At 40.8% G+C, this 13,664-nt stretch overlaps 1 protein-coding gene across 2 annotated transcripts in view; it reads left to right on the plus strand.

Moving 5' to 3' along the window:
* pappaa (pregnancy-associated plasma protein A, pappalysin 1a) overlaps positions 1–13,664 on the plus strand; it is a 383,886-nt gene that overhangs the window by 322,931 nt on the left and 47,291 nt on the right. For both annotated transcript variants that reach the window (XM_047017373.1, XM_047017374.1), the window contains exons 18-19: positions 726–867; positions 1,176–1,291. In XM_047017373.1, the coding sequence (XP_046873329.1) occupies positions 726–867; positions 1,176–1,291 (258 nt within the window). The remainder of the gene's footprint in view (positions 1–725; positions 868–1,175; positions 1,292–13,664) is intronic.

Below are 13,664 nucleotides of genomic sequence, written 5' to 3' on the forward strand. Positions count from 1 at the left end.
ATGGTACTATTTGAATCGCGATCCATCTGAGATAGCTATATGCCCGGTAACGTCGTTGTTAGAATAAGCTTCAAAAGGGGGTTCTTTATTAATGAATGAATGCAATATGAGTAGGCTAAATGCCTGAAAATATCATGAGAAGGGATTTTTTTAAAATTACGTTTAAATCATAGAGATTAGGTCCAGTTTTACACTGGTCTGCGAAATGTATTTGTTTTGATTCAACTATGAGGTTGCTGCTCCCTTTTGCAGGGGAAATGAGAAGACGATCTACTCTACACTCTTAGTATTTTGAGTTGTAAACGAGCAGAAAAAAATTATGCTTTTAAATCTATGTAATCTTTATAAATAATAAGTAGGCTATGCATTTTTGAAAATATAGCCTACAGAAATATCAGTTGTAAAAATGTAATTAAAAAACAGACCCCTGTGCAACCGACGCAAGCAAGCACACCCTATAATTTCCCCAGAAATTGTACCCTCTCTAGTTTACCAATGATATTGTTATAGAAATCTATTGTAATCTTGCCAGTTTTTATGAACTGTAGACATATTTTTTATTTCACTTGGAATAACATCCCTATTGATGGCTGCTAGATAAGGCTTGTATCTTCTTTCCTGGTGGTATTGGGTGTGTGATCAACGTCCTTGGCCTGTGTGTATGTGAGCATTTGTAATTGTTTGTTTGTGTGTGTGCTGTATACATGTGAATGTGTGTATTCCAGCACTCCAATGTGATCCGCTGCAGGAAGGATGGCAACTGGACTGGATCGTTCCGCCTCTGCCCTCAGGTCAAGGGTCAGTGTTCTATACCTCAGAACCTGAACTACAATGTGCGAGCCATCTGCAAGAAAGGACATGGAATAGGTCTGTAGACCACAAAACAACAATAAAAAAATACAGAATTTGCAGAATGATAACTACTATGACAATAAACATTTCAATGAAATAATATATTGATATTTATATATTCAAAACACTTGCTGTTGAGCATGACTATGTAAAAAAAGAAAATAAATAAGAACATATTTCTTTACTAGGTATATTACCTAGTTATTGTTTGATAAGTTTGTAAATATCTAATGATGTGTCATCTCTCTCTCTCTCTCTCTCTCTCTCTCTCTCTCTCTCTCTCTCTCTCTCTCTCTCTCTCTCTCTCTCTCTCTCTCACACAGGTGAGGAGTGTGACATGATGTGCTCAGACAGTAGCAACGACATTGTGATCCTACCTAGCAACATGACATCAGACAGCGTTCTCAAAGAGCACTGGAGAAATCCACCCAAAGTCAAGGTGTGTGTGTGAATGTGTTTCTGTTTTTGTTTCTTTCTCTCTGTGTATTGACAGTGTGTGTGGCAGCGGTTGTGTGGGCGTGTATGTGTCGGCTCAATTCCACAGACGCACTTCACAATGATCTGCTGCTCATTATCTTTTCTATTAGGAATTTGACAAATTATTTGTGCCATGGCCAGACACACACAGACTTACACATGTACACCTAATCCTGTTTGAGTACAGCCAACCATAGTGGGCTTAGAAGAACTCTGGACACATTGGAAACATTTTATGTATCAAGAAGAATTGTTTCAAGGTTACACATGTACACAACATTTACTATACACACACAACCAAGATACAAAATATAATTCATGTATTCTTCTTAACTCACACTCCAAAAATACATAAACTGCAATGCATGCTGGGAAAATAAGTACAGGATCACCTGCTCTCATGCTCCACCACCACCATCATAACTACTACCACTGCTGCATCAACCACCCACTACCCAATCGGCACAATTACCAGCGCTTGGAAAAATAGTCAGATTCCAGACTGCTCTGAACTCGTGAACCACAAGGCCCAGGCCGGAGCCAAGTCGTAAAAGTTAAGAAGCAACATGTCATCAGTAATCAAGAAAGAAAAATGTATGACTCTATTACAAACTTTAATAGCCCTTCTATTTTTTTACCTAGATTGACCTGACAAGGCTCATTGTACTGATTTGACCCCTGATTGTTTAAGTTGCAGTGTAAGATTGGGAAAAGGGGGAAGTCTAGATGGCTAGAACCATCACCTTTTTCCGAGAGGATGCTGCTAACTCTGCCAGGAGCAGTGAAAAATAGAATGAGTAGCGTAATGTAGTTGCTAGGTTCTTAAATTTGTTTTTGGTTTAAGAAATAAAAACCATGTTACCCCTCTTAGCCAGCCCTACCATCCTCGGACTTTCATTATTTTTCTCGGCTAATTAGGCTCGATCTTGTATAGCCCTTTTTACATGCATGCATGTCACAGAGGGCTTCACATACGCCCATAGAACTGCCCCTCAACCAACCTAAACCGTCAAGGAAGATAAGGAAAAACTCCCAGAAAAACTCTTGAAGAAAAAAATTTAAGAAACCTTGGGAGGAGCAATTCTGAGAGGGATCCCCTCCTCCAGAGACGGTTGGTGAGAGAGAGGAGCAAAACACAGGCTAAACATAGTCATACAGTGTCAATGGGTTTTGAAAAAACAAAATCCATTGTTCAGCTTTATAGATGTAGGACGGGACCGGGAAACTCGCTGTTGGCCATCATGGAGGCTGGTTTCCGGTTGACGACCAGGTCCAGCGTTGGTAGACAGATGACCAGGCAGGTGCTGACACCTCAAACCCCCCACACCACAGGGGATGTGTGTGGGGGGGGGACAGAGAGGGAGAGCAGGGATTAGAGAATGCCAGGAGCAGCTAACAGTTACAGTCATAATAGAATGAGATCCCCACCGGTCAAGTGTGGACTAGTGCAGCAATTTAACAGAGCAAAAAGAGGTATTTGATGCAACCCCACACACCAAGACAGCGACAGTCTCTCTCGGTTGGAACATGAAATCTGTTCCAGGGGAAAGAACTCTAAAATAATTTATATTTATACGAATAAGAATGATAACAACCCGTACCCCGTTGTCTCCAACTAGTATTAGAAACTATAACAGTAACAATATACAGTAACAGAAACTATAACAGTAACAATATACAGTAACAGGTTTACTTTATTTGTTCAATGTGAACATATAAGCTATAATTACAATTTAAAAGTTACAGTGTTTGCCTATGTGATACACACATAGGCAAACACACCCCAGGTTTACATAGAAAGTAAATACACACATGCCTACCTTTAACAATCGTAAAATTGACTAAACAAGAACGTCCGTCCGTCATCTGCCGCTTGTCCGGGGATCGGGTCGCGGGGGCAGCGACCTAAGCAGGGAGGCCCAGACTTCCCTCTCGCCGGCCACTTCCACCAGCTCTTCCTGGGGGACCCCGAGGCGTTCCCAGGCCAGCCGAGAGACATAGTCCCTCCAGCGTGTCCTGGGTCTTCCCCGGGGCCTCTTCCCAGTGGGACGTGCCCGGAACACCTCACCAGGGAGGCGTCCAGGAGGCATACTAATCAGATGCCCGAGACACTTCAGCTGGCTCCTCTCGACGCGGAGGAGCAGCGGTTCTACTCTGAGCCCCTCCCGGATGACCGAGCTTCTCATCCTATCTCTAAGGGAGACCCCGGACACCTTAGAGATCTTAATTTTGGGAACCACAAGATAGCCGGCATCTTGAGATTTAAATGTCCTTGCGGGGAATAGGGTACAAGGAGACCGGTGAGGTACACTGCTGCCAATCCATGCAGAGATTTGTAAGTTAGTAGTAGAACTTTGAAATCAGCTCTGGCTTGGATATGGAGCCAGTGTAAGGAGACAAGAGTAGATGTTATGTATTCAAACTTTCTTTTTCTAGTCAATAGTCTAGCAGCAGCATTTTGTACCCGCTGTAAACATTTTAGGTAGGTAATTGGGATGTCAGAGAACAACACATTGCAGTAGTCCAATTGGGATGTAACAAATGCATGTATTAGTTTTTCAGCATCATTCTTTGAGAGGAATTTTCGTATTTTGGCAATATCACGTAGATGGAATAATGCAGTTCTGGTAATTTGCTTAATATGGTACTCAAACGAAAGGTTTGAGAACCATGATCTATCTCTCTTGGACAATATGTATTGTAAAATGTGCTTTTAGCTACAATCAAGGGCTACATTGAGCTGTGACAGTGATACCCAAAGGACAATCTATCCTTTTTTGGGGTCAGCCTTTTTTTGTCAGGAGAAGGGGAGGGGGTCAGTACTAAAATAAAACAATTGAAATTGATTTGTGTAATTGATACCATCTATTCTCGACTGGACACGAGGAGAGGGGCCGAGTTCATATAGAGGGGTAGGGGGTTGGGGACAAGATATAATAATAGAGGGGTTGGATGAGGTGAAATCAATAAAGGAGGATTTCAGACGCGAGTGTGTGTTTGTGAGCTCGCCACCGCATCTTATGGTTATTCCATCAGCCAGTATCAATCGATGCTAATGACAACCTGAGGACGAGCAAAGCAAAAATGGCCAGCAAAAATGGAACCTTAATCTTACACATTTAGCATTCTTGCAAATGTCATGCCCTCATAAAAAGTGCAAATCGGATGTTCCAATATTTTTCATATGACAGTGACTAAGGAGTACCAGTGACTGATACTGTATTATATTGGGGAAGATATGCTCATATATAATATACCTCCACTCTGCAGTCATCTGTGAGTATTCAATTGGTCAACCTTTAATTCTTACTAATTTACATTTAGTCATTTAGCAGACGCTCTTATCCAGAGCGACTTACAGTAAGTACAGGGACATTCCCCCCGAGGCAAGTAGGGTGAAGTGCCTTTCCCAAGGACACAACGTCATTTGGCACGGTGGGGAATCGATCCGGCAACCTTCTGATTACTAGCCCGACTCCCTCACCGCTCAGCCATCTGACTCCCATATGTCCAGATACGGTTCTTTTAGGTTCTGTATCGGCAACAACTTTATTAATATATCATTCATTGAAAAAAAACCTTAATGTGGAATTCAGTGTCCTATTTTGCTGACTGTCATGCTTTTTTAGTTTTTTTATATAGTGATGCATCACCCTAGCCTGACGTTGTCATACTCATAATTCTAGTCAGAATATGAGTCTGAAAACTCTCCGTTGGGCTGTGACTATGGGGCGTGTTTCAACCAAACTCGTAAAACAAATGCCTCTTCACTCAATTGGATAGACCTACAACCAATCAGAGCAACGTAATATGTTGTGTGTTGAAAACTAATTTAACCCAAGGGCTCTTTCGTGACGTTGTTGATTACGGTACTGTTGGTCCATCATCGTATAAAGCCCGCCCTGGCAATTTCATTGGTCCGCCCAGATCCTGGTTTTATGTAGTTGTTCCCAATACGAGACCCTCCAGACCCAACTTCCCGACCCAATATTTTTGTGGGCGGGGAGAAGTTGGGCTGGCAGCCAGACTAGCATCACCCTCTAACACCCATAAGAATTTGGGTCTCTTGTACTGTTTGATCCATTTACAATACCTCTATCTCTCTCTCTGATCTTACAGCAGCACTTTACCCCTCTATCAGCATTTCCCCCCCAGCGTCACAAATAATTAGTAATTTCTACATTAATAATATTGACCTCATACCAGTGTTGTAGTACTCGAGACCGGTCTTTGTCTCGAGACCAATCTCAAGACCACATTTTGAATGTTTCGTCTCGGAATCAACCGCATTTTTACTCGGTCTTGTCTTGGACAAAGAGGGATTTTATTTCAAGACCACAATTGCGGGAATATCACTAAATTGCCTGAGCATTGTTGAATTTATTTGTTATTATCATTACTGTTATTGGATGTAAAACTTCGCCCTTCCTTTAACCCCAAAAGTGAATGAGGAAGATGGGTGAAACAGTGGCTGTCTGAAGATACTGGCCAAATCAGCTAAAATTATATTTGGTTACCTGAACCACAAACAAACGTTACCTGAACGTCCAAAAGAAAACAGTGTTTGTATAGACACAAATAGACACTCACTGAGACTACTGGGACTAGGCTACATCAAACTTTTACTGGCATTTATAAAGAAAACATTTAAAAAAGGTCAGCTAGGCGTAAGGCTTGCAACGCTAGCTTCCTAAAGTTTGCAATCTGCCTCTGTACCAAAACGCTTCAGAAATATCTTCCCCCATTACACAAAGAGATTTAACGATTATTAGCTCATGGCGTTAGTGTCAGTTGCTTGAAAGATTTTGTTTGTGATAACGAGCCAGGCCACATAAAGCTATGTATGGAACGCCGAGTTAGTCAAATTAAATAAATAAATAGGTAAATAAATAGATAAATACATATACATAAATAAATATGTCTGTGAAAAAAATCTGAAATTAAAAAAAGATGTCAATAAATATATAAATATAGCATTATATAATAATATAGCTGAATCCATTTACCGACATCAATAAATAAATACATTTATTTATTTCATAATGACGTTTTTGTAAAGTCATTTATTTATTTCATGGGACTTATATTTCCTTATGCCACATTAACTATTTTTTGAGGCTTTTACATACCACATTTATTTCCACATATATTTCCACACCACATTTATTTCTCTGCTGTATTTATTTCCGATCTCACATGCAAACAAAAGGGGCGTGGCTATCATCAGACCAACACAGCTCCACACAAGATCGAAGGCAGATAAGGACACCTAGATTCGGTAGATTATGGAGGACATTAGTCGTGTCAGAGATCGCATGCTGGCCTTATAGATCAAATTGATCAGAATGGCTGGATGTATTATTTTGGCACACATTGTAGATTTTGTAGAGGTACTTGGGCGGATAAGTGCTCTACAGAACATAGATATTGAAGTCTTAAATACCACCTAGGAAGACGTAGTGGTGGCAGTGATTGTTAGCTTTGCAGATGAGTTACACGTCACACGAGCTAAAGCAATGTTTACAAAGGTAACATCAGTGCTACGTCGCAGCTATCAAAGACCAAGTCCTCACACGTAGGCTACTATAGGTCACCTTCATCACTCCCATTGGGAACCAATGATAAAAAGGCATAGACGACACAGACATTGTGGGCAAAGCTTGTCTACATTGTATGCTTTTCGGCAGTGCGATGCCACTGTCACTCCCCATACAGGTAGCTCTACAGCTATCCCCTTAGCACAGGTGCTGGAAACCCGTGGTGTTATCGCCCAGGTTTCCAGACAACCTGGTTTCTGTAAGCATGTGAGCTGTGCGTTCACCTAACAACAGCAGCTGCCATTGGCCTCTATCAGCAGATTTGTCACAAATTCACACAACATTCAACATTATTGGCGAATTTCAAGTCGCATCTCATATTTGCTGCTGTAGGCTAAGAAAATAAAACAGTTGCAAGCTGGCATGAAGTGGGATTCGATCGCACTAGAGCAAAAATACATGATTGTTGGTCCGTTGAAGCTATTCAGGCTCATGGATGAAAGGAGCTTGTAGTCACAAATGTATGTAAGGGATAATGTATAGAACATCGGTCATTATCGGGAAAATAAGCCCCGACAGGGCGAACAGCACCCCAACGCGAAGCGAAAGACGTGAATCAGAAGCAAAAAGGCCACTTTCCTTGACAGCGGCCTGTTATTCATAGCAACGGTCTGTTATCAGAAAATAACAGACCGCAGAACGTTGGGAAGCCCCATTCAAATGAATGGAGCTTTCTACAGCGTTAAGAACAGCCGTGTAATAATGGCATTTAGCAACATTTTGTATGGCCTGGGTTTATCGAAAACAGCTGGTTATCGTGGGCACACCAGAAAACACCCTATTGTGTAGGCTAATCGCGCAGTAGCGGAGCCAGAGGGGTGTCCGGGGTGGCACTGGACACCCCTGACATCTGATTGGCCACCCTGGGTGCCACCCCAAAATGTAATTCGCTACTGGAAATTTGATGCTCCTCTTGTTGAAAGAAGCATTTATTTTGCTGCGTTGCGGTGCATTATTCAAATCGAAGAGAGACATTTGTTGTGAGATACAGAAGAATAAGAACAGACAGCAGAATAAAGAATATTTCCACAGCTCCACAAGATCTTTTCGCGATTGAAAAAGGCCTAATATTTGAAGTAAGTTTTAAGGTTTGCATTGGGTTGAGGTTTCCTAACATTTAGCTTTACGAATGTTGATTAGCCTACAGTAGCTGTGTAAGTTAATGTTGGAACTTCGACTCCAATAACAGACCAACTGAGACAGTCAGTAGGCTTGTACTCCGATAAAAATATATATATAATCCTGTTTTAGAACTAAAAAGTGGCTCAAAAAATTTCAAGATCGCTACAGACCGTACAGCTAATCTAATGCTCAACACATGAACGGGGGCTTATTACTTGAAAGAGGAATTATTTAGGTTATCTCAGTTACACTATCAGGGCTTGGAAATTCAGTGACTTGCTAAAGTAGGCAAATGGCTAGTAGAACATAACATTTCATAATAATTTCAGTTAATCAAACAGCTGCAAGACCCAGTGAAATGTTATAGGCTAGCTAGCTCTAGCAAAATAACGCTAGCATCGCTAACAACATTACTAATTCAACTTTGGTAGTGTAACCGAGCTCTTTGTAAGTTCGGTTTAGATCAAATTGTATATGATCCTGTGGACAAAAAGACACGGACGCTCTCTCTTTTAATAACTTGTATTTTACAATTGCTCTTCTTGACATCGCTATTCGAACAGCCCCAGCTGATTTAACAAATGCGTTCAGCATCAAGCCTACGCCAACTATCAAACACGGTGCTTGATAAGTCTCAAACCATTTAAAGGAGACATGAAATGCTGTTTTTGGATGCTTTTATATAGGCCTTAGTGGTCCCCTAAAACTGTATCTGAAGTCTCTTTCCCGAAATTCAGCCATGGTGCAGAATTATAGCCACTACAAGTAGTCCCACAATGAGCTATCCTCAGAACGCGCTGTTTTGGTGTCTGTAGCTTTAAATGCTAATGAGGAGGAGAGGGGCGGCAACATGCGCTAGAGTTTACAACGGATGTATCGCAATGGCTCGTAGCCCCCGTTGCTGTAAGATGCCTCAAATTTAGCCATTTTCATCTGATCACCCTGGTTTGCAGAGGTGCACACTCACAAATAATTTCAATGAGGAGAAAGGCGGATATCGCCCGTGCCATAACACCAACAACATAACGATTATCCAAATAACAAAGAAGTGTACAACACTGGCGTTACAGCGTTTGTATTCACACACATACTTGATGCCATCTATCTTTACATTAGCAACAGTAACTCAGCTGTTAGTAGGGAGGACAAACGTTCTGCTCTCAATGTAATCACAACGGAGAGTTCCAAGCGCCAACAAATGCCAAACTGAACTTATTGCTCATTTAACATTGTGATAAAAAACACAATTGTGATATTTAATGTACAGTACGATGTACGCTGATATTATCAGTACATTTACTTTCGAAAACAGTAGTCAATTTTCGTTTGATGACTGAGTCGTTAGCGTAATTAGCCTCTGTTTAACGACATATACGATAGCGGTCTGTGATACATCCATTTTCAATCGTTAAAATAATAAACATGCCTCACGTATCGATGAACCTTTTATGATTTATTATGACATTATATTACTAGTAAACAATTCATGGGTACAATTGTCCTTATATACCTGTAGTTTTAAACCAGTGTAGCTCACTGTAATGCTGTACGCGACGCGGTTTAGAAAAACTTGTAATTCTACTGCTGTTTAGGAAGCCAAACGGCGACAGTAAAATCTCGGCACTCCCCTTACAAAAATCAAAATTCCCAGATGAGTTTTTCAATTGGTGAATCAACCTGTCACTCAAATTAGAGCCAATCCCTGTGTGAATACCATCCCGTATGTGGCACAGAGGTTTTCCCATTTTAAGAGGTCTGTAAATGGCTGAGAGCACTTTGAGCCATTGCCTACTAACCTGAACTTCAATGCCACAGCCTCAATTTGATGTCATTGTGTTCATGAAGGTCTCCTCTACAGGACTGTGAAAACCGCGAACATTTCCCAGCTGGGGGATTTTTTATAATCGAGCTTATGTCCTAGGAGTGCCCCTGTTTAAGAGCTACATTTTGAGTGCTAACAAACTCCCCATCGCTCTACCCAGCCAGTTAGCTTGCCACGAGCATTCCTCTCCCTGCTTCACTAACAAAATATGGACAGATGTGCCTTGTTTTCGCTCATTTAATCCGATCGCCCTTAAAATCGGTTAACATATAGTGGAAACGTACATCTACGAATCTGTGGTCTCAAATATACATAAAGATGAACATTTTTTAATTCCAGCGCGTTCAAACAGTCCCCTCAGTAAAGGTTGGCTAGCAACTTACAGCAGCAGCCTGGCCCAGACAGGTGGGGGGAGGGGCGCAAAGGGCACACTTAATAGTTGTATTTTGTTCCAGCTCATTTTTTAGACAACTCATTCATTTGTAGCAGATAAACATCTAAAAACATTCGAGCTAGTAGGCCCGAAAACTAGGATTGATCCAATGCCTGTGTGAATACCGTCCCGAATGTGGCACTGGCGTTTTAACAGTTTAAGACGTCTGTAATTAGCCGAGTGGTCTTTATACCCTTGGATACTAACCTGAACTTTAATGCCACAACCTTAACTTGATGTCAATCTGTTCAGAAAAATGTCCTCTACAGGACTGTGAAACCGCTAAAATTTTCCAGTTGGGACATTTGAGTTATTTGAGTTTAAGTCCGATGAGTGCCTGCAACCATTCACTGCAACGCTTCATGGAACTCGACTCGGAATCTGAGCTTCAGAGACGCTTGACAAAAAAAGACAACATTTGGCGTGTCAAGCATTTTGGAATTGTTATTGTGATGTGTTCCCTTCGTATTTAAGACAAAATACTTCACAAGCAAGAGGTTTGTTAATGTAACTGTATACATATCTCACTCATATTGGCTAATCAGCTAACATGTTAAAGTAGTTTACATCCAAAGTCGCTGTTGTAAAACTAGCCTCTTTTTCACAAACTGCTGATTAACGGAAGTAGCTTCGAGGTAAAATTCAAAACCTTTAAAAACGTCTACATTTAGCAAATATTGTTGATATTATTGTGCACACGTATTTTTATATCGTAAATATGTCATTTAATTCCATAATTTCACCAGGAATAACTAATAAAAACGTATTTCAGTAAAAACGCTCAAACGGGTTTGTCCTCCCTACTGTTAGCTGCAGAGCTAATGTTACAGCCACATTCTAAGGGTAGCAAGCTAGGTAACAATATACAGTACAGCAACAAAATGATATAGCGTTAGTTAACTTACTTGTCCAAGGTTTGTAGCTTGACCAAGGAGAGTTAGTAATGATCCAGAATTTTATTTCAGCAAGGCCAGTTTTGTATTGGCTCAAGTTGAGGAAACAGTAGAGGCTGAAATGTTTGGCGCAGACATACAAAACTTTGTGAAGTTGTGTCGGCGCAATTCCAGCGAAAATCAAATTAAGATACTGGTTGTGCAGAAGCTTGGATGAAGGAACTAAAAAATACTTTTGTTTTGTACATCCAAGCACTAAGCAACTGTTATGATTCGTTTGTTTGCTGGCCATGATGTCTCTCCAGAAAAAAACGATATCGCACTCGCCCTTGCACGGTGGTAGCTCAGTTTATGATGGGCGGGCCAGATGATCTGGGCAGGCAAAGCAGAGAACTATCTACGTCACTAGGAGGAGATTTTCAAACAGAGCAATTGAGCCTCCATTTTGTCAAAGGCGGAGAAAAACACGCAGGGCTTGGTTTACACTTATCAAAAATTCTAGCCACTGGGGGACCAAAGGCAGGCTAGGGGAACTCATATTAATGTTAAATAACCTCATAAAATGAAGTTTTCATGTCATGTCTCCTTTACGACTTAGCACTTATCCGCCCAAGTACCTCTACAAAATTGACAATGTGTGCCAAAATAATACATCCTGACAAGCCATGCTGATCAATTTCATCTAGCAATATAAGATGTGTACATATCGATGAGTTACTTTATTTTGTTGCTGCTGCATATCTTCTATCATCTTATATCATCTATAAGGCCAGCATGCAATCTCTGACACGACTAATGTCTTCCATAATATACCGAATCTAGGTGTCCTTATCTGCCTTCGATCTTGTGTGGAGCTGCGTTGGTCTGAAGATAGCCGCGCCCCTCTCGTTTGCTTGGGAGATCGGAAATAAATACAGCACAGAAATAAATGTGGTGTGGAAATATATGTGGAAATAAATGTGGTGCGTAAAAGTCTCAAAAAATACGCGGTACCGCGCTCCTTCACTTTGGTGAGAGAGAGATGTGAAAGCAGAGACCGAGTACTAGCCTAATGCGCCTCTAAGATATATATATTTTTAAATAGGCTGTTTTGACTGGCCATAAGCACTCAACACCACTTTAAGAGTGCACATTTTTTGTTCAAATACACAGTTAGCGTCACTGTGTCCAATCCCGACCGGTTTTTAGCTAACATTCTGATAAAATGCCACTTCAAATATTGATAAAAATGATTGTATCATGTTTTTGCTGATTTACTAATTTCACGTTAAGCTTTAACTTCTTACCTTTCAAGCGAAATATTGTTAAATATTTTAGAGTTAGCTTAGCCTTTACCAGAGCCGGTAAAAAGACGCTGGCGCCGGTAAATTAGCCGTGCCCTACCCTTGTCCAAACCCAACCGCACTTCTATCCTCGTAGTAAACACTCGCCGATCCAGGGTCACCAAACTGACCATCAATGTTGTCAACATATCCGGGGACGTAGTTATGTCCTTCACAATAAGATTTGACGCTTCAACTTCTCCAAATTATGCGATAAAAGCTCAATTTGACTGTATACCACTGGATGTTTTGTTGAACTCTTCTCATGTCACTGCCTTGCAAAGCCTACAAACATTTGTATCCAAAGAACCCCGATGCCTACCGCATGTGTACAGAACATTGAAAACATATCATGTTAATTTAACTTTCATTCAGTTGTCCCCATTAAATTAGAAAGTCATGAAATATGAAGCAATAGTCAATCATATATTTAGAGACCTCAAACATTGAATGGGGTAAAAGATAACAGGAGGTTAGCAAAAGACAAATGAAATATGAACATTTATTTAAATACAAAACAGACAAAAAGAAAATTACTCTGGACACATAACATTTGAAATCCTCCTCTTCATCCAGCTCCTCGTCCAAACCCACACACATGGCGTGGTACCATGTGTGGCAGCTGTCACACTGGACCCACGACACCAATCCCTCTGCGCTTTCGGGAGGGTCAGGTTCCCTGCACCGGCCATACTCCCAAACTGTTGTGTCCATGTCTTCAGGAGTGTGACCTATTCACAGAATAAAAAACAACAACTTTGAACTAAAAAAAATTATCATATTTTCATGGGTTGGAATTCAAAGACAGTTAACATGAAGTACACTACCGGTGGATTTTGTGGGTCCAGCAGACGAGCTGGATTATGGTCCGGCGTCTGCAGGTTTGGAAGCTGTATGAATAACAGAAAAAGCATAACCATGTTTTGTTTAGTCTTCAACAAGGCTAATGTCACTATCATGTTATAATATTGTATTTTTTCAGGTTACATAAAGCATTTACAGTGGGAGGGAGAGGAACGTTGTTTAAAATAATCATGTTTTATTATAACAATACTAAACTAGAGAGGGTAATATTTCTAGGGAAATTGTAGGGTGTGCTTGCTTGCGTCGGTTGCAGGTGGGTCCGTTTTCCCTTCTAGTGATATT

The sequence above is a fragment of the Hypomesus transpacificus genome, unplaced genomic scaffold (assembly GCF_021917145.1).
Source record: "Hypomesus transpacificus isolate Combined female unplaced genomic scaffold, fHypTra1 scaffold_55, whole genome shotgun sequence".
NCBI lineage: Eukaryota > Metazoa > Chordata > Actinopteri > Osmeriformes > Osmeridae > Hypomesus > Hypomesus transpacificus.